The 20,209-nt window shown below is 59.7% G+C and overlaps 1 protein-coding gene across 3 annotated transcripts in view; it reads right to left on the reverse strand.

Annotated features, from left to right (window-relative positions):
* Positions 1-242: 242 nt before the first annotated feature.
* ITPR3 (inositol 1,4,5-trisphosphate receptor type 3) overlaps positions 243-20,209 on the reverse strand; it is a 68,032-nt gene continuing 48,065 nt past the window's right edge. For 2 of the 3 annotated variants that reach the window (XM_077904400.1, XM_077904399.1), the window contains exons 26-58: positions 19,542-19,706; positions 19,365-19,439; positions 18,831-18,956; positions 18,039-18,161; positions 17,757-17,957; positions 16,930-17,205; positions 16,581-16,706; positions 16,338-16,463; positions 15,011-15,131; positions 14,282-14,472; positions 13,641-13,789; positions 13,331-13,439; positions 13,112-13,202; positions 12,850-13,019; positions 11,099-11,273; positions 10,737-10,921; positions 10,425-10,625; positions 10,185-10,295; positions 9,683-9,778; positions 9,452-9,553; positions 9,257-9,343; positions 8,658-8,768; positions 8,368-8,560; positions 7,991-8,116; positions 7,376-7,548; positions 6,560-6,724; positions 5,715-5,907; positions 5,134-5,238; positions 4,919-5,046; positions 3,861-4,026; positions 3,122-3,282; positions 1,783-1,944; positions 243-1,114 (exon numbers count right to left, since the gene is read on the reverse strand). In XM_077904400.1, coding sequence (XP_077760526.1) covers positions 1,046-1,114; positions 1,783-1,944; positions 3,122-3,282; positions 3,861-4,026; positions 4,919-5,046; positions 5,134-5,238; positions 5,715-5,907; positions 6,560-6,724; positions 7,376-7,548; positions 7,991-8,116; positions 8,368-8,560; positions 8,658-8,768; positions 9,257-9,343; positions 9,452-9,553; positions 9,683-9,778; positions 10,185-10,295; positions 10,425-10,625; positions 10,737-10,921; positions 11,099-11,273; positions 12,850-13,019; positions 13,112-13,202; positions 13,331-13,439; positions 13,641-13,789; positions 14,282-14,472; positions 15,011-15,131; positions 16,338-16,463; positions 16,581-16,706; positions 16,930-17,205; positions 17,757-17,957; positions 18,039-18,161; positions 18,831-18,956; positions 19,365-19,439; positions 19,542-19,706 — 4,758 coding nt within the window. In that variant the 3' untranslated portion in view covers positions 243-1,045. The remainder of the gene's footprint in view (positions 1,115-1,782; positions 1,945-3,121; positions 3,283-3,860; positions 4,027-4,918; positions 5,047-5,133; positions 5,239-5,714; positions 5,908-6,559; positions 6,725-7,375; positions 7,549-7,990; positions 8,117-8,367; positions 8,561-8,657; positions 8,769-9,256; positions 9,344-9,451; positions 9,554-9,682; positions 9,779-10,184; positions 10,296-10,424; positions 10,626-10,736; positions 10,922-11,098; positions 11,274-12,849; positions 13,020-13,111; positions 13,203-13,330; positions 13,440-13,640; positions 13,790-14,281; positions 14,473-15,010; positions 15,132-16,337; positions 16,464-16,580; positions 16,707-16,929; positions 17,206-17,756; positions 17,958-18,038; positions 18,162-18,830; positions 18,957-19,364; positions 19,440-19,541; positions 19,707-20,209) is intronic. The other variant, XM_077904401.1, reaches the window with a different exon arrangement.

Raw genomic sequence — 20,209 nt, forward strand, 5'->3', positions numbered from 1 at the left:
AGCCTCATCTGTACCCCTCAGTATGCTTTGAAATACATACAATAAAATACAAACCAGTTACAGTGCAGTACAGCTCTGTCCAGGAATTGCTGTGAGACAGGATGCACCCAGGGCATCTACCAGGAGCCCAAGGTGAGGTGAGGCCAGGGGGCAAGGGCTCAGAACCTGTCCTCTGCCTGGGTGCCACATGAAGCCCCTCAGCCCCTGGGGAGTGTCGGAAACCACATCCCTTTCTAATGGACTAGAGTTCTATTAATTTATTTAAGGCAATTGCCATATTAGTTCTCAGGCCAAAGGATTTGTAAAATGTTACACCAAGAGATCAAACAAGCAGTCAAAAACCAGCCACTCGAACACACCCCTGCCCTGTCCTCTAGGCCAACAACTCTTCTCAGCTGCCTACTAGGAAGAGGCAGGTCCCAGGAGCAAGGCTCTTTGTCCTCAGGTCACCAGTGTACCTGGGCCCGGGCCAGAGGGATGGCCTGGACAGTAAGGTCTCTGTGCAGTCTACAGCAGATCTGAGGCCCGGGGAGCCTTGCAGCCGCGGCCAGGGTTGAACACGGCACCCTCGAATAAGTTAAATAACGAAGCCCTAAGATCACTAGCAACAACAGCATTACTGCACCTCCCCCCGGGGGCGGGGGGGGGGGGCGGGCAGGCAGAGAGCAAATGTAGTGCTTAGAATAAAGAGGTGACCTCACTCCTAATGACCCCCGAGGAGGAACACAGGAATGTCAGGTACTGTTCTAAGGGACAAAGCAGTCCTTCCGGAGACTTCCTCTAAGGCATTAGGGTAAGCTGAGTCCCAGTGACTGTCTAGTTGTCTCTCCAGCTCTAGGCAGGACTGCCGGCTCTGTGGCTCCCCACTCCGTGCTGGCCGAGCCTGGGATGGCCTGGGGGTGTCCGGCAGGGTGGAAGCCAGGGGCCGAGTGGGCACTGGGCCTTGCGAGGCTGGTGGGCTGGTGCCACCCGACCCATGGGGAAGGGCAGTATTCCAGTCACACTGTCCGGGATGACCATCCCCTGTCGGGGCCTCGGGTGGCTCTCAGCGGCTCATGCAGTTCTGGACATCCACAAAGCCCAGGCGTTGCCTGCGTTTGCGCTGCTCCGTCATCTAGGATTAGACGGAGGCCTGCGGGTCGGATCGGGCTGCCCAGCGCCCGCCCTCCACCTCACCGCCCAGCCTCTTGCCCACTGGGCCCAGCTGCTGTTCAGCACTGGCAGCAGGCCAAGCCCCCCTCCCCCCGCCCCCAGGGTACACGGAGGATGTCAACCCCAAACCCTTGTCCTTAATTGGTGCATCGCAAACCCCTGATGCGCAACTGGGAAACCCCCCCCCCCACCTAAACGAGGCACTGCCTAAGGCCACTTAGCCACTGCCAGCTGGAAAGAAGGGTGTTCTAGGCAAGAGGAGGTCTTGACAAGTGGAAGGATGCCTTGACTTCCCCAGTCACTGGTAAACCCCTCAGAGAGCCTCCCTAGCAGCTTCTAGGGTAAGGGGTGGGCAAGGGGGAGGACCCCTCACACAGCACCAAGGCTCCACTCGGCCATGTCCTTCAGGGTGCTTACAGGGGCTGCGAACCCCAGTCTAGCTTTCCACGGGGGGAAAAGCGTACCGAACCTGTCTTCCACCCCAAACCCAAGAAGGAAAGGAAAGAATGTGAAGGTCCCAGCACCCTCCCCTCCCCGCCGTGGCAGGCTGGGCTGCAACCTCCCAGTGAGGGTCTGGAGCTGCAGAGTATGGGACCCTAGGGTGGGGCCAGCATAGGCCTGGGTACACACCTGCTCCTTGAGCTCGTTGAGCTGGGCAGTGAGGTGTGACACCAGCTTCATGGTGGAATTGAGCTTGTCCTGAAGAATCCGGATCTCATTCTGCTCCCCTTCCCCCTCATTGCTCACCAGTGACATGGCCCTCATCCGGGGGAACCAATCCAGGTTCTTGTTCTGAAAAAGATCCCGGGCAGGATGAGCAAGCTTGGGCCTGGCCTCGGAAGGCCTTGTTTATAGAAGCAGTAATGTAGGGGGAGCCTGCTGTCACATCCTGGACAAACTGCTCCCCAGGGATATGTCACGGGAAAATCTGGACCGACGGGGTCCTCCCTGGAGCCAGAGAGCTGGCCGTGAACCCTCAATGGGGTGTTGAGGCCAGAGCGTGGTGACAGGCCAGTTTCCATTAGACAGCCTCAAGTCCCACTGGTATTGACACCATCTGTTTACTCTCTTCACACCCCACGAGAGGTGGAGGGGGGCCTCTGCATCAGGCCCTGAAGCTCCTTCCTTCCTCCCTCCCTTCCTCCCTTCCGCCCCACCCCACCCTACACGCCCTACACCCCAGGAAGCTGCGAGCCAGACAAATGGCACGCTGAGGGACAGGAGGCTCTGCCGAGGACAGCTGGCATCTGACACGTGTCTGAGAGGCAAGGCCACGTTTCCCAGGACAGAGGAGACACAGGAGAAGACCACCAGTTTCCTGGCCCCTTGTCACAAGCCATGAGTTCTCAGACCGACAGATAAACCTATACTAAAGATCTGTTCAAATTACAAACTTAAGAAACAAATAGAACCCTCCCCCCGTCCCCTGCCCCTGCCATGCTGCTAAATACGTCTTTTCTCTTAGCCTGCAATTTATCCATTGTGCAAGAATTTGAAGATGTACTACATTTGATGGAATGGATGGGCTTCATTTCCCCAAAACACTGCAAGATTTTTTTTTTTAATTTACTGCCTTCCCTCCCTTCATCACTACAGAAATTGCACAGATTAACTTTGATTCCTCCTAGGTCTGATAGTTTCAAAGTTTTTCCAAAAGCTCTGTCTCAGCCTGACCATACAAAGCTCAGGGAAGCTGCCCTTCCTCCTGCTGAGCTGGCTCCCTGAGGATGGTCCACGGAGCGGTGGCCCCTGCTCCCCGGATTCCTCAGGTTCGGGCACCCACAGGCCCTGGGGACACCATGTACATTTTTCGGGGCTGGCAGGTCAGCTGTGGGCTTTTTCCAGACAACAGCGCCCAAGCAGAAGAGCTCAGAGTCCCCTCCGGCAGCATAGGCAGCTGGCGGGGCCCTGGTGAGGATGGCATCCCCACGAGCGTGCCCAACTGTCCCGCCCACCCCCGGGGTCACACCTTGATCATCTGGGCCACGTAGCTCTCGGGCCCTGTGTAGTCCGTCTTGTTTTTCACTCGGACCAGCACAATGAAGTACAGGTAGTTCCACATGTTATGTTCAAACTTGATGTGCTCCTCAAATGACACTGTCTTGTTATCGAATTTGTCTCTCTCCAGACCTGTGGGGGTGCAGAGGGGGAGTGAGGAGGACAGAGAGCCGAGGTGGGGCCACCTGGTGGAGTAGACACCGCCTCGTGGTGTGTAGCGGGTGTGTGTCCTCGGCCTAACAGGCCAATGAAGGTGAGTGACGGCCCCCCCGGCCCCCACAGTCGCAGCCCTCCACCTGGGGGCGGAGGCCCAGGGCAGCCAGCGCTCCCAGCAGCTGGGCAGGCAGGAATGGCCGAGAAGGGTCTGTCCCACAGGTGACACCTGCTCCTTAGCCTGTGGTGAGCCACTAGCACTTCACAGCAGGAGCGGGAAAAGCCCTGGAACGGGGGTCAGAGAGCCTGGGTTTCCTCCATAAACTGAGAAGGCCCTTCTCAGGGCCTTTCTGAGGCCCTTTCCCACCCCTTCTATGACCTCAAGTTCAGGCAGGGTCCTGTTCACCTCAGGACTGGCCTGAGCAAAAAGTCCCGGAGCCACCAGCCCCAGGGCAGGGCCCTCTGGTGGCCACGCGAACCTGGGAAGGGCCAGACTGAGGCTGCCATGCCCCCCCCCACACGCCCAGTCAGCCCGGGAGGCAGGAACCAGGCCTCACCACAGATGAAGCACGTGGTCTTGAGAATTTCTTCCTTCTTCTGCTTCTCGCTGCGCAGGTCAGCGAAGGTATCGATGATCACCCCAAAGATGAGGTTCAGCACGATGATGATGACAATGAAGAAGAACAGGAGATCATAGACCACTCGGGCTGGGAAGAGAGACTCCTGCAGGGGTGAGGCAGGGAGGCTGGGCCCAGTTCACCAGAGCAGGCCAGACTCAGGCAGGGGGCAGGGCAGTGACAGAGGAGGCCAGGCCCTCAGCAGAGGGGAATGAAGGCCTCTGGCTCCCAGGACCCTGAGGGAGGCCAAGCCCACCCAGCCAGGCTCACTCTGAGCAGCAGGGCAGCGAGCACTGCAACCGCAAGCCCTGAGTGCAGGTCAGGAAAGAGCAGATGCCGGATCCCAGCTGGGCTGAGCCCCATGGAAGGAGTCCAGCACAGGGCAGTAAGGCTGGAGGTCGAGGCTTGTCTCTGCCCCTGACTCTTGGTTGGGGGCAGAGCCAGTTCTGAACTCCTCTGCCCCACCCTGGGGATGCCTGGCCTCACACATTCTGGAAACTGTCTGGCCCAGGGAAGTGGCTTCTCGCTCCCATGCGACCGGGGACAGACTACCGGTGATGCCTGGCTGCCTAAGTCAAATCCTGAGGCCTCCTTGTGGAGCCAACTCAGCTTCCCCACCCTGCCCACCCCAAATGTGGGCTGGGGCCCTGCCTCACAGAGGAAGCCAGTGTTGCCGGGGATCCGCCCGATGTCTGACTCATGCCTTCCCTAGCCTGGGCAAAGCCTGGTTGCCAAGGTTTTAGAGCAGCTACGGTGAGCTGGTGGGGGGTACAAGCGGAGTGGGGCGGGGAAACCCAACAAGCTTGGGAGCGCCGCTTGACTTTGGCTCGGTGGGAGAGCAGAAGGGGATGCATGGTGGGGACCAGCAACACTGCAGATGGTGGGAGGGCCAAGCTGCTTGCTCTGCCGGCCTGTGACCTGAGGGCAGGACCCCACCATGGCTGGCTAGGCCAGGCCTTGGGCAGCATGGATCTGGGAGTGGGGCCAGGGATGCTCACGTCTTTGGAGGGCTTGCGGAGAATGTCGCCCACGCCACCTCCGTTGCGCAGCCCGTGGTTCATGACGGTGACGATGCACATCAGCAGAGTGTCACAGGCCCGCTCCGTGCTCTCCAGCTCTTCGTTCCCTACAAGCAGAGTGTGGGCGCACACCCACATCAAACCACCTGCCTCCACGCCCCTCCCCCAGGCTCCCTGAGACACACTGCGCTCACCTTCCAGGACCTCGGGTACCGAGACCCCGGAGTCACAGTTCAGCTGGTCCCCACTGCACGTGCCCACAAACGTGGCAGCTCCATGTGGCATCCCCAGGGGGCTGGCTAGAGAGGACAGGGCTGAGGTCAGCAGGATAAGGACATGGCTGGCCTGATGTACCATTCCCCTCGTCGTGTCCCCAGCATCACATCCTCCACGAAGCCTTCCCCCATCCTGCAAGCTCCCCACTGTCAGGCTACGAATGAAGGGTCTTCATGCCCTGTCCCCCCCGCCCAGCTCCGGGCTGTGTACTGAGGGCAGGAAGGGGGTCCACACCCTTGAGCCTGGCACACAGGCAGTCCCTGCAAATACTGAGTTTAACATGAATGCCAGGGTCTGCAACCAAGAAGCTCCTTAGGGAGCCGAAAACCAAGGCTCTCCCACCCCCTCAGCCTGTGCCAGGGCGACTGGTACGAGCTAGCCCTCCACAGGACCCAGGAGGAGAAACTGAGGCAGGGAGCCTGGTTGGATAAGCACTCCCAGGGCCTGATCATTTGTGCAGCCCCCCTCCCCCCACCCATCACAGAGAGGAGCACCAGACCTCCTGAGTGATTGCCGGGCAGCCGGTCAACCTCGAGGATGAAGTCATCCTTGAGGAAGAGGAAGCCAACGATGGAGAAGAGGTAGACGAGGATGAGGGCCAGCAGGGCGGTCAGCAGGATGGAGCGGCCATTGCGGGTCACGCTCTTGATGACATTGAATAGCGTCTCCTCACGATAGATGAGGTCAAAGAGCTGCAAGGTGGGGATACGGCCTTGAGGGCCTGCAGCAGCCACCAGCTCCCGGTGGCTTCCCACAGGCTCTACCCGAAGGAGCTGCGCTCAGGCAGGTGGAACCAGCCTGGAGGACCTGGAGGGGGAGGCCACTCGGAGGAACCTGGACTTCTAAGCCCAAGGGAAGGGAATGGCCCCGGAGAAGGCGTAAAGGGTGAATGGGCAGACAAACCCGCACAGCGCTGGGGAGATGGACAGCTCCTAAAGTGTGCCTGCCATCTGCCAGGACATACTCTGTAGAGTTTTAATGCATTAGCTCATTTCAGCCTCATGACCATTCTAGAAAATAGGTGCTGTTAATTATCTGTGATTTACAGAGACAGAAAAGGAGGTGTAGGGCAATTAAGAAACTTGCCCAAAATTACAGAGCTGAGAGTGGCCGAGCTGGGAAACAAACCTGGGCAGTCCAGCTCCTCGGGAGCTGGGCCAGATGGGAGTCAGGAGTGGCCATCAGGGCTCTGAAGGCCAGGCTGGGGTCAGGCAGAGGAGGACTCTGGAAGTCCATGCCTTCCAGCCCCGCAGCAAGAGGACTGGACAGAAAGACCAGTGCGGGGGAACCGCTAGCAAGCTGAGGGGCACACGCCCCTGCCAGCCCCACCCCCAGCAGACTCACCAGGATGCTGTAGAAGAGCTCATGGACAAAGAGGCCCAGGACACTCGTCAGGATGTAGCCCACGTGGTAGAGGAACTCCACGTCCATGACCATGGCCTTATAGCCTCGGATGAACGTGCCGCGGTTGCCCACAAAGCTCACCACAAAGACGATCTTGTTGGTCAGCTGAGGGCAAGTATAAGGCATGGGGATCAGTGTCCCACCACCCACCCCAGATGTCCACTCTCTGCAGCGGTGCCCCTTCTGTGGAGCAGATCTGAGCTGGTCCTGCTCACACTGGCAGGCCTGGCATTAATGAGACTGCTTCTGGAAATGTATCTGGGCTCCTGGGATAGAATAGGGGAGAAGCCCCTGGGGCCCCTGGCTCCAGGAAGAAAGTGAGATATAGGTGAAGGAGGATAGAATCGGATAAATCAACCTTGGCCTTTATGGTGACTTGGTAAGTTAGGAAAAGGCGCCTGCCCCACCGCCCACCCTTGCTCCAGGTACTTTTTATTTCCAGCTGTCAGGAATTGTCAGAACATACACATCTTTGATGTCTACAGTGTGAATAGTGCCCAGCAGACACCATGTACACGGCAGCCCTGAAGCTGGTGCCCCAAAGTGACCCCTAGCTGACTGGCTCCAAGTGCCAGTTGCCCCAGGTTGTCTAAGGAGATGGAGGAGGCACAGATCAGTCCTGCCCCTGGATTTTTAACAAGCCTGATCCCAACACAAGGACAAGGGGGGCTGGGCAGAGCAGTGGCTGCTGGGAGGCGGCCGGCCTGCGTGAGGGCCAACAGCACCATGAGCATGGGGGAGGCATCAGGCACTCACGTTGAGGGCACCCAGGATGTTGAGTGTGGGCCCAATGCCCAGGTAGTAGATGGAGCGCAGGATGAGTGCCACGATGAGGGGGCGGATGCTGTAGCGCTTGGTGAACAGGGCCACAATGGAGAAGCAGATGAGAATCCAGAACAGCAGTGAGATGAGTGGGGAGCCCAGCACACCTGGGGCAAGGGGGCAGGGGTGAGCGCTGGTCAGCTAAGCCCACCACAGCCCCAGCCCCCACAGACTCCAAGAAGCCACCCCCTCCTGGAAACCTTCCCTCATAGTATGTTCTTGGTCACCTGGTAATAGGGCCCCCACCATCACACCTGCCTGTCTAGGTTTAAGGCAGGAGGCCCTACCCAGCTGCTGCTACCATATCTGAGCTCTGCCTCATGTTTGTGTGAGAGAGAGACAGAGAGATATGTACTGTCTCCAGAGGTCAAGGACCCTGCCTGTGCCACAGACCACATCTCTCTCCCCACAATGGAGTGCAGAGCCCAAAGAGCAGTGCAGGGGTGCTCTTCCCCACTCAGCATCTGGTCCCCTCAGAGCCTGGCGGCCCCATGGCTCTGCCCAAACCCAGGGAGGGGGCGTGGTGGGCTGCCAGCCTTGCATCCCCACCTGTGGACGCGCCCTCCATGTAGGGGTAGAAGAAGGCAATGATGATGTTGATAAAAACTGCCAGGTTGAAGGAGATACTGCCCCACAGGGTCATGCGGCGGGAGAACCAGTAGATCAGTGGCATGCCTGAGGGAGGAGGGTGGTGGCAGGCTGGCGTGAGTGGGGGTCTCTGATCAACACTGTCCACCCACCGCACGCAGGCCCCTGGTGCCTGCACGAGTTCCAGGCCCCACTGCAGGAGGAAAACGTGGCTGGAGCCCTCCTAGGGGTGGCATGCGGTGAGACAACCACGGGTACGTGAGGGGGGGGTTCTGCAGGGGGCATCACTGAGCAGCTCCAGGCCCAGCCTTGCCCTCCCACCCTGCTGGGGTCCTCACTGCGGAGCTTGCGCTGCCATTCCATCTCATTGTGCAGGAACGAGGACTGGTCGAAGAAGTCGCTCACTTTGCTGCCCTGCTCATCCTGCTCCGTGGTGGTGAAGAGCCGGTGCTTGGTCTCCTCGGTCAGGAACTGACAGATGCCAGGCACCGGAAACACGATCTGCTCCATGCTGCGGTCCTGCCGCACAATCTGGGTGCACACAGGCACGTGGTCACACCTAGGCCGCAGCCACCGAGGGCCAGGTTCACCGCCATCACTCACAGCCCCCTGCTGCCCTCAGGCCCACCTCTATCTGGGAGGTGTGGTTCTCGTAATAGGCCAGGGGGTCCTCCTCCTCCTCCTGTGCTGGCGCCGAGGACTTGAGCATCTGGGACAGCTGCTTGTTGTTGAGGCTGAGCTGGGGGTAGAGGGGCCGCTGAGTCAGGCGGCAACTCCCTACTGCTAGGCCTGGCCCCGGAGCCCAGCCAGACCCAGCCCAGCCCAGCCCAACGAGGATGAAGCCCCAAATTAAGAGGGGGGAGGGGGAGAGCCATGTCCAAACAACCCCACAGGACAGTCAGCGCTCTCCGCTGTCCTGCTCTGGGCTTCCACTCCGTCCAGGTTTCACCCGGGGCCACCAAGGGCCACCGGGCCGGCTCCTCCCGCCCTCAGCCCTGCCCTCTCCCCCCCAATTCTAGCTCTTTACTCAGCTTCAGGCCACGTCCCCGCCGCACTCCGCCCGGAGCCCCTGGCGCCGACCCGCCTCATCCCGGATTCCCACGGGCGCCCATCGCCGCCCTCAATCCCTAGCCTCACCCCCAGATACCGGCCGCTCCAATCTCTCGCCCAGCCCCGCCCCTAGATCTAAGCCCTGCCCCACATCCTGCCTCATCCTCGGGCCCCCACCATGGAAGAGATGCCCTCGGCCTCCTCCTCTTGGATGCGCCTCACCGGCTTCAGCAGGTGCTGCAGCTGCTTGTTGTGCCTAGAGAGCTGCGAGAGGGCGGGGCCGAGTCACGGGGCGGGGCCGAGTCGCGGGGCGGGGCCGCCGGGCGGGGCGTGGTCTCGGCGGGGCGGGGCGGGGCGGGGCGGGGCCGGTACCTGCAGCGCCAGGATGTAGATGTTGTGGCCCACTTCCCGTGGGCTCACCTCCGAGTTCTCACGCTCGTCCTCCTGCAGGTAGGCTTTCTTGATGACGTCCACCTGGTGGGACAGGGCCTGGTTGAACGCCGTCTTCCTGGGGCTAGGGAACTACCTAACACCCACCCACCCCAGCCCACCCGCACCTCCCCCAACTCCCGCCTTCCCACCTGACCCCTGGCCCAGCCTCACCAGCTCCTGGGGCCGCAGGCTGATGAGGATTCGCTCCGCGTTTTCACTGTCGTGCCGGCTCTCCATCAGAGCCAGGAGCAGCTTGGAGGCATTGTCCTGTGGACAGGTGGGGAGGAGGGCAGGCCACAGTCTGAGGGCCCCCATAGTGACCCCCACAAACCCTTCCTCTGTCTACTTCACAACAGCCTCCCCCGGCCCGCAAGATGTGTCACCACCTTTGCATTCCCCACTGTTCCCCAGGACTTGCTGAGAAGTGCCCTGCAACGCCAGCCCACCCGCTGGCTGCCTTCACCCCCACCCTGAAGCGGGTGCACACAGTCCCCCAGATAGCAGACACCTACACAGGAGGCCCTCAGATAAACCCAGAACACGTTTGCTCACACTCTCATTCGTGTATGCTTATGAACACGTACACATTAAACACATCACCACACCCCAAATGCACACTCAACACATGCACCCACGTCACATGCACACTCGTGTGAGCTGCCAGGAGCCCCACCTTGAGCTGCAGCACCAGATCCATGCGGTACTTGCACAGGGGACTGATGTCATTGAGAATCAGCGCAGTGATGATGTCTATGCCATTGGACTCGTGTGTCACGATGCAGGTCTGGCAGGAGGCAGTGGGGGTACATGGGGCCCGGGACCCTCAGAACTGTGGCAGCTCCGGAGCCCTCAGTCTCTCCCCTGCCCTGCCTGCTCCATCCACCCACACGTCCACGCTGCCATGATGGCTCACCTGGTTCTCGTGGCAGGGGCCCTGGCAGTACTCAGTGAGGGTCTCCAGGGTCTGGATGACGAGGCCCACATTGTCCTCATTGATGTAAAGGCCCAGCAGCCCCAGGCCGCCGGTGGTGCTGCCGCACATGATGTCTAAGAACTGGAGTGTCTCACACACCAGGTTGTAGTTGGTCTTGTTGTTCTGAGAGCGCAGGAAGTTCTGCAGGGCACAAAAGGGCGGGCACAGCCGTCACAGGGAGGGAGAGGCCTGGGATGGCGGCCCTGTGTGCGGCAGATGGCAGGCGTGGTGGTGGAAGGGGCAGGTGCTCACCTGCAGGTCCCGGTTGTGATTCTCACAAAGCAGCTGCAGAAAGCGCAGGATGGGCTGCATGATGAGCACGGACATGCCCATCTCGTTGCTCTGTACGCGCTCACCCACCTCGTGGCCCCGGCGCAGGCTGGGGCCCAGTGAATAGCGGGACGGGGAGCCTGGCATTGAGAAGGAAGCCACACGACCTGCAGGGCAAAGCCTGGTGAGGCTGGGCTGCTGGAAAGGACCTCACTCTCACCCTATGTTCACCCTATGTTCCCACCCTCAGGCGCCTGCCTGCACCTCTTGCCCTGTGACCACCGCACCCTATACCCTCTGACCCCGGCCGGGCACCCCCATCCTGTACCGCCATGACCTCTGACCTTTGGTGGTGGGGCCTGCCGGTTCCCGGTCTTCACGCGGCTGGCTGCCCAGGTCGTTCATGTTGACAGCCACCGTGGACTTGGTCTCCTGCTGGGCCCGCTTCATGCGGTCGTGCAGCACTTTGAAGAAGCGCTCTGACTTCTTGTCAGTCATCATCAGGTTGTAGAAGGATTTCTGGGGAAAGGGTGGCTCTCAGCACTGGGCCTGGCTCTGAGCAGCCCCTGGTGAGTCCCTGGAGGGCTCTATCCCTTGCTGCAGGGATGAGGTGGGGCCACAGATGGGTCCCCAGACAGGCTCTAGGACTACTGCTGGGGCTGGGGTGGCCGGGATTGGCAGAGGCGGAGGGGAAGGGTCCCAAACTGCTATCACAGCGATGCTGGAGGCCTGCACCAGCCTCCTCACACCATCTGCATGTACCCTTGGCCCTCCATCAGCTCCCCACACAGCAGGTGCCCCTCGGAAGTCTGAGTCTTGTCCTTCCCCTGCCCGAAACCCTGCAGTGCCCCATCTCACCCACAGGAAAAGCCGCACCTCACAGCAGCCACAAGGCCATCTGAAGGCCTGCTACCTCTCTGACCCCAGGGCCCACCACTCTCCCCTTCTCTCCCTTCTCCTGCCACATCAGCCACTTCCCCTTCAAACTTGGCCCCAGCTGCCTGCTCCACCCTGATTGTTGTCCCAGCACCCCCTTGGCCCTTCACCACTGTCTAACACACTCTCTGCATCGTGTAGGGATTGTAGTTATTGGCTAGTGTCCCCCCCCAGGATATAGGACCAATCCACAGGATGTATGGATTTTGTCTTTCTTGTTCACTGCTGAATCCTTAGTGCCTTGAACACTGACAGGCACTTGGAAGGCATGAGTATAGCCTTATTAAAACAACACGTGGGGGCAGCCTGGGTGGCTCAGTGGTTTAGCGCTGCCTTCAGCCCGGGGTACCATCCTGGAGACCCGGGATCGAGTCCCACTTCGGGCTCCCTGCATGGGGCCTGCTTCTCCCTCTGCCTGTGTCTCTGCCTCTCTCTCTCTCTCTCTCTCTCTGTGTCTCTCATGAATAAAAAATAGATGATAGATAGATAGATAGATAGATAGATAGATAGATAGATAGATAGATGATAGATAAAATTTAAAAAAAAAAAAAAAACATCACATGGAGGGTGCCCGGGTGGCTTAGTCAGTTAAGCATCCGACTCTTGGTTTCGGCTCACATAGTGATCTCAGGGCCGTGTTGGGCTCCACGCCTGGCAGAATCTGCTTAAGATTCTCTCTCCCTCTCCCTCTGCCCCTCCTCCCTTGCTCACTCTCAAATAAATAAATCTTTAAAAACAAAACAAAACAAAAAATCCAAGGCCTGAATGAACGAATGGGGCTAGAGCAATCCTAGGGGACTTTTCAGAGGAGGCAGTCCTTCAGTTAGGCACCAGAGGCCAAGGAGGATGTAGAGGGGGAGGCAAGGAAGCCTGAGCAGAGGCTGAGAGGCAGGGATGATGGATGTGATGTGGGCAGTGTGCTAGGGAGACAGGCGCAGGCCTGGCTTCAGCAGGATGGTATGCGTGGGTAGAAAGAGGCCACGTGACACGGGGACAGTCACGGGGGGGATGTGTGTGGACCCGCCCACGCACAGCCAGACCCGTGCAGGCCCCCAGCGCCTGGCCCTGCAGCCAGGCCCCGGCGGTCCCAGCAACATGGCACACCGTACCTCCTCCTGAGCAGGGGGTGAGCCCCCCAGCACCCCCAGCCGCTCCACACCTGGATCTCGGTGTTGCCACCATCCAGGAGGCGGATGGCCAGGCCAATGCTCTCCTGGAAGATCTTCTCATTCTTGGTGCTGGTGATCAGGTCACATACCAGCTTGGTGGCCCCCTCCTTGTCCAGCCGGCACTGGGTGGCCGCAATCGCCGACCAGTCTTGGTCCAGGCCTGCAGTTGGGGAACCCACGTGAGGGGGCGAGGGGCAGGGGAACAGAAGGGAGGGCCACCCAGAGGCCCAGTGGCAAGGAGGCAGTACTGACCGGTGCCCATGGGGTCCGGGAGGTCCCCCCTAGAGCTGGACTTGCGGTTCTGGAGATAGTTCTGTAGCAGCATCTTGCGCAGCTGATTGCCCTGTGGGGAAGGGAGTGAGGCCCCACACTGGCACATTTCACCCTTTAACCACCAGCCCCGGAGCTGGCCCTGAGTCCTTGGCCCTTCTGGCCGGGCTCTCATGACGTCCAGCTCACCGGGGCACTCACCCGGTCCCCGTACTTGGCCTTCTTGAGCAGCATTTGCTGCAGGGTCCGCAGCACCTTGACACACAGCTTCTCCTCCGACTCCATGAGGTCCTTGGTATGCTGGATCAGCCTAGCGGGTGAGGAAGGGGGGCACGCTCGGGGCATCCCCAGCCGCCTCCCTGCAGCCACTCCCCCTGCCCCGTCCCCAGCAGGAGCGCACACGGCCCTCCGCCCGGGGGCTGTTGGTCCCCACGGGCCCCTTCCTGCCCTTTCCCAGGCTGCCTTGCACCTGCCGCTCCCACCCCTGTGCCCGGCTCGGCATCTCGCTCACTTGGACAGGAAGCCCCCACTCTCGCAGCGCTGGTAGGCCTCACTACCCTCCAGGAATAGCAGCTCAGGCCAGTGCAGGACGTCCACCAGCACAGACAGCTCAGCCTGGACCAGGGGCCGCAGCCGCTCCTCCAGGGCCGTGATGATGTCCTGGGCAAGTGGGCAAGGCACGGCTCTGTCACTACTGGGCCAGGTGCAGGCCACCCAGGCCCAAGAGAGGAGTGAGGCCATTTCTCCATATCATTGCTCCTGCCCCCACGCCAAACAGCCCTGCGATTGCTCCCAGCCTGTGTGAGGGGCCCTCACCCACAGAACCACCCTGAACAGTGCAGGTTGTCTGCGGGCTCAGAGCCCCTGACTGGGAGCCACCCACCCAGGCTTTTCTCCCAACCCCTCCTCTGGCTGTGTGACCTGGGGCAAACCCCTCGTCCTCTCTGAGTCTCGGCCTCCTGCTGTGGATAGTAAGAAGTGTGTAGACCGTGGACTGGAGTGTGTTGCATAAACACGAAGTGTTCTCAGGACTGAGAGGTGTCCTGACCCCCTTTACGAGCACCCACCCTACTAGGGGATGCCTGGGTTCTCCTGGCTTCCCCTGTAACGATGCCCCACGGTCCCGTGCCCAGGGCCAAGCCCCACAGCCACCTGCAGCTTCTCGATGATATTCTTGTAGTCCCACTGGTTGGCAGTGGGTGTGACGCGGGGGAAGGCCCGAGTGGCCGCCTTGTAGTTGGACGCGTTGCGCTGGGCAGCGGCTACACAGCTGGCACTGCTGCTGAGCAGCGAGCTGATGTGTGCATCCAGGTCCATAGGCAGGGAGATGGCCCGGCCTTTGGCTGGGGAGAGAGACGGGGGCGCTGGAGGGCACTCGGGGTGCAGGCTTGGCCAGCCAGAGGGGCCAGGGCTGCCGTGCTGGGGGCAGGGAGAACTAACTGAGACTCGGGGACATGCTGGCCCCCACTTGGCCTGAAGTGCCCTCTTCCCCTTTCCAGGCAAAAGGAGGGAGTGTCTGCCTCTTTGATTCTACCCTGCTCCACCCTGACCCATCCCTCCTGTCTCCCACCTCTCAGTCCCCTTCCCCAGTGTTCCCCAGCAATCTGCCGGCCTCCCTTCTGCCTGAAACCATCCACAAGCATGCAAGAGACCTTGGCTGGGGGATGTCACACATCATTGTCCTCCGGGAAACTGACTCAAAGCTCAAAGGAGATAAAGCTTCTGTCAATTGCTAAGATGCCAAGAAGGACTTACTGAGAACTACCTGGGAGCAGATGATGGGGGAGCTGAGGAGTACCGAGTTTTATTTGGAGGGCAGGTGTCCCTGTGGTGAAGGGAGGGGCAGGGGTTGGACTTAGCCAGTCCCCAGGGCACACTCACCCACCATGGCGAGGGTCCGGATGCAGGCCTCCACGGAGCCCTTGTGCTGCTGCTGCAGCCACGGACACTCGAGCAGCCGTGTGGTGGACTGCAGCAGCTGCACCACAATGGTCTGGTGTGTCTGCAAGAGGCAACACAACCACTGCTACAGCCTGCCCACCCTCTGCCCTGGGCAGCCCTAGGCCCGGTGACCAGGGCCCACTGGGAGTGGGCATGACGGAGGAAGAAGGCTTCTAATAGCTACCATACGTCTCTGTGCCGGTTGGAAGAAGGCACCCCTTTTCCTCTTGGAAGTGCACAACCTGCCCAACCGTACGTGCAGCCCTGTGAGAACTCCCTGAGGTCCAGACCTAGGGCTTATAGACCTATTGCTGAGCCTTTACTTCCTTTAAAAAATTTTTATAAAATAAATCAATATTGCAAAAAGGTGATATAATCCCATGGTTCAAAACCGAAAGTATGCAACACAAAAGCATGACTTTGAAAAGCCTCACCCCGGCCTTGATCCCATCAGCCCATTCTCCCACTTCTGCCCGGGACGGAGAGGTGGGAAAAGCTGACACAAATCATTCATAGTCCCGAAGAGGTCCCAGGGTCCAAAGACGTGTGTGTCAAGACAACCCGCCCTTGTGGACAGACCAGGACCCATTCCACCCTCAGGCCCTCTGTGTGTAGGTAACCCCTCTGTGGGTCTCTTGTGTCCATGCGGGGACTTCTGGTGTTATGATTTATGATTTGTTTTGCGGGCTCCCTCCTCCAGGGAACCTGCCTCTCTTGCCTTCAAGGGGCTCTGGGCTATGAAGTCTGGGGATCCGAGAATAATTGAGGGGACATGACTCCAGTGACCAAAGGCAAACTTCTGCTCCCTAGCCTCGAGCCTTTCTGCTGATGCAGGTGAGACTGCAGAAGGCTGTCTTTTCGGGCCTGGGGCACCCGATCAACTAAGCCAACACCAAAGATCTCTGCATCGGGCCCTCTGGATTACTGCTCGGGCTCTGCTATCCATCACAGTAGACATGACCGTCCTCTCTTTGGTGAGGCGGTGCTGCCAGCTCTCCCCTGCCACCCTGGGGCCCGTCATGCGAAGTCAATTTAGGAATTCCTGTTCCAGGGTACTGTCCCCACTGTAATTCCTGACCCACAGAAGTTATAGGAGAATAAATGTTGTTTTAAGCTGCTAATTTTGGGGGCAATTTGTTACACATACACAACTAACACACACATGTGTGTCCTTGTGCTACGTCTTTATGCGCCACAAGCAAACATGAGTATTTACTCTCCTTTTCCCCTTCCCTGCACACAAGTTGTGCGGGTGGGAGAAGCTCACCTGCAGGGAGGTGCTGTTCTCAGAGAATGGAGAGCTGAAGAAGGCATTGATGGTGTCCAGCACGACTGTCAGCACGTACTTCTCCAGGGTGGGGTCAGCCAGGCGCTTCTCCCGCTTACTGCAGACCTGGGGTAGGAGACAGGCCCCTCCACTCACTCCCCCTGGAAGGCTGCCTGGACTCCCACCCATGACCCTGCCTAGCACGGCGCGCCCACAAGCCCACGCCGCCCCCCGGGGACAGACCCGAGCCATGTCCAGGGTGAAGTTCTCAAAGAGTGTCCAGATGTGATTGCTGGTGTAGATCTCCTTCATCTCCACCTCTGTGTCCACGTAGCAATGATTCACAAAGTTCACGTAGGCCATTTTCACCTGAGCAGCCAGGAGCCAGGTCAGGGGCGCTAGGGGGGGCACCTGCCCAGGCTCTCCTCTGCACCCTATCGATTCTCCCCTGACCTCCCCGCTTGGTCCTCTGGCCATGCCCCTCCCATCACCCCATGCTCCTTACATCCCAGGACTGAGAGGCTGCCCCCGCCTGGCTCTACCACTGCCCTCCGCCGCCTCTACCCTGGCCCTCCTCCACTCCCCCACGGACCACCTCTCCCAGTCCCCAGAAGACCTCCGTGATGCAGTCCTCATGCGTCACCACAGACACCACATCCTCCAGGGGCAGCAGAGAGGTGCACTTGATCTCAGTGTAGACGTTCTTGCCCTCAGCGCAGGCGGCCAGCAGGTCCACCAGGGAGATGTGGTACATGAGTGGGCTGTGGTCCTCCACGCCGTCCCGGGCAGCCTTCATCATGTCCAGCAGGTGGGCCAGTGAGGCCTTGTCATTGTAGAACACGACCACGTCGTCACCTGCGTTGGTCAGCTGCAGGCAGGAAGGGTGCCCCGTCAGACCCCCCCGCCTCCCCAGTCCAGCAGGCAGGCCCCAGGCTCCAGGGAGAGATTGGGACTCTGACCCCGGCCCTCACCTGACTACTCAGGAACACCTTCCCCTGCATGGCCCCCAGGGCTGTGGGCTGATGCCTCGGGCCCTCTACCATCAGGGCTGAACCTGGACCCAGATGAAGTGCCCCCTCCTCCAGATGCTGGGCCCATACAGAGAGCATGAAGGATGGTGCCCCCCTGACATCCCCCAGGTACACATGGCCCTTGGCATACAGCAGCTGCTTTAACAATTTTTAAATACGTGATAATAAAAGGATAAAGAGAGGAGTGTTTGGGTGCCTTCAGGCCTGCCGTCTGAGTCCTCCTAGACCTGCCCCTGTGACCTAAGTTCTCCCTCCCCTGGGGCTAATGCCTTCAGTGTCCCTTCTGTGACTCGCTATCTGACTTGTCTTAACTTTGGATCCTGCCTCCTGAGTTCCCTGTCTGCAGCCACCAGTGGAGCTCCCCTGCGCCCCTTGGCCTCGTCCTCACCTCGGTCATGATCATGTCCTGGCACTTCTTGACGTACTTGCCCTCGGCCTTGATGACAGTGTGCAGGAAGTCCAGGTACTGAACGTGCCGCCCGTGGGTGGCCAGCAGATGCACAAAGTGCTGCAACACGGGCTCGCTGATTTCCGAGCACAGCTGATAGTTGTTAAGGAAGATGTGCTGCATGGTCTCCGCCTCCAGGAGCTGTGGGCAGGTGGGCAGTCATGAGAAAGGGGGATCCAGGTCCTGCCTCCCCCCGCAGCTCCTCCCACCTTGTGCCCTTACTCCCGGCGTGAGGAAGAGGTGCAGGTGCTTATGCAGCAGGGCCTGGTTGCCGGGGTTCCCCGCACAGAACTTCTGCAGAAACTGGTGCGTGTAGCGCAGGATCTCCATCATCTTGGCATCTCCCTGGGTACCAGGAGGGGATGGGGAGTGAGGCCGGGCCTTGGGCCTGAGGTCCAACAAGTGTGGCAGCAGGTCAGGGCTTGGGACTGGGACCACAGGGAGGCCGGGCTTAAGGTGAAAGCTGGGCCTCCAGGTCAGGATAAGGAAATGTGTGAGGGGCTAAGGGTCAGAGGCTGAGGTGAGGCTGGCATGGGGGAGCAAGGCTGAGGGGTCAGGGTCAGGGTCAGGTGAACCCTGGGTATAGGGCTCAAGAGCCAGTGAGAGGCTTGGCACACATCAGGATCAAGGTCAGTCAAGGTGAGGCATGGAAAGTCAAAAGGTGAAATGATGCTGAATTTGGAGTCTGGGGCCAGGGTGTGTGGGAGACAGGTCAGGGTGAGAGATCAGAGCGAGGCTAGGGTATGAAATCATCAGCAGCAGTCATTATGAGGAGCTGACCTCATGAGTCACAGACAGGCTGGGATCGGATTAGGATCAACATGGCTCAAGATGCAGAGACAACAGTCAGAGGTCACAGGGAAGCAGAGATGGTCAGGATGTAGCCAGAGAGGGAAACTTACTGGGGTCAGGGTCAAGGATTGGGGTGAGGCGGGGCTAGGTCAACATTCGGGGTTACTGTGTGGTCAGGGCCTGGCGGGGAGCTGCCCCAGGGAGCCAGAGGTCAGAGGTCACCTTGTCATAGGGGATCTGCAGCAGGTCCAGCATGACCTTGTGGGCATCCATGTTCTTGAGCAGCCTCTGCTGCTTCTTCCTCATCTGCTCCCCGACGCCGCACATCTTGTTCAGCCGCTCCAGGATCTGGCAAGGGTGGGGCGGTGAGCCTGGAGCGCCTTCCCTCCGCCCTGGCCCCCCTGCTCAGGCTGGTCAGAGCCCCCTGCCGGCCCAGCCAAGCCCCAGGCCACATCAGGGACGGGAAGGGGGAAGGAGGCCACGGTCACTGAGTCAGATCACCGCAACAAGGCAGGGGAGCACTAAAAACCCAATTCTGCCCATAAAAGTAAATAGAACAATATGACTGTGAAATGGAATTTCATTAAATTCCTTTAGCTTTAAAATACTTCCATCTGGACCTTGGCAGGGTTGTCTTTAAGGCACATGCAAAGCCAGAAGATGTGTACTTTGAGGGCCAGCGGCCGGCGGAGTGGGGAGGCAGGAAAGGCCCGGCTCTGGGGCCTCCGGGGGACCTCAGGGCCCCAGAATACTCACGCCCTTGACGATCTGGTAGTTCTCGCTGCTCTTCTCCCCAGGTGGGTGCAGAAAGCCCTCCTCGTCCGTGGGCCGCTGGGGACACAGGGAATGGGGCCGGGGAGGGGGCAGGGGCAGTTAGCCAGGCCCAGCCTCACCGGGAGCCCTGGACTTCCAGCTCCCTGTCGCCCCGCTCACCTCCTTCTTGTCTTTGGCTGCACCTGTGTCCACCTCCTCGCCCTTGCCGCTGCCCTTCTTGTCCACCCACAGCTCCGACTTTTCCACCATGGTCCGCAGCCGGTCCAGCTCCGATTTGATCACCTTGTAGTTCTCCACATCCTGAGCCGAGATCAGCAGCTGGACCTGAAGGTTGATGGAGGGCGTGCCAGGTTGGACGGGCACCCCGGCTCCACCGCCTTGTAGAGACCACCCCCCATACTCGGGGACCTGCCCTGTTCCAGGCCTCCACTCCCGGCATCTCCATTCCACTTCTGCTCCTACCCAGGGCTGATGGCTCCGCCATGGTCCACTGCCTCCAAGAAGCCTTCCCTGATGGCTGGAGGCTTCCCTGTATTCCTCATCTCAAGCCGCCCCGCCCCCTGGCTTCAGTTACTCACTGACTTGTGCCACTAAGGCCTGTCACTTGGTCACTTCGACCCCGAACAGGGCAGAATCAAGCACACTGGCATCACTGAATGCCAGCTACAGGAGGTACGTGAACCTCGGCTCCCACTTCACTCGCCCTGGTCAGGGTGAGGGAGGAAAGCTTCCTGGGCCTCCACGCCCCCTCCATAAAACAGGAATGAGAGTCGTAACCACGTTGCCAGGGGCTGCTGCTTGGTGCCTGGCACCTGCTGGTGGAATTT

The sequence above is a fragment of the Canis aureus genome, chromosome 7 (genome assembly GCF_053574225.1).
Source record: "Canis aureus isolate CA01 chromosome 7, VMU_Caureus_v.1.0, whole genome shotgun sequence".
Lineage (NCBI taxonomy): Eukaryota > Metazoa > Chordata > Mammalia > Carnivora > Canidae > Canis > Canis aureus.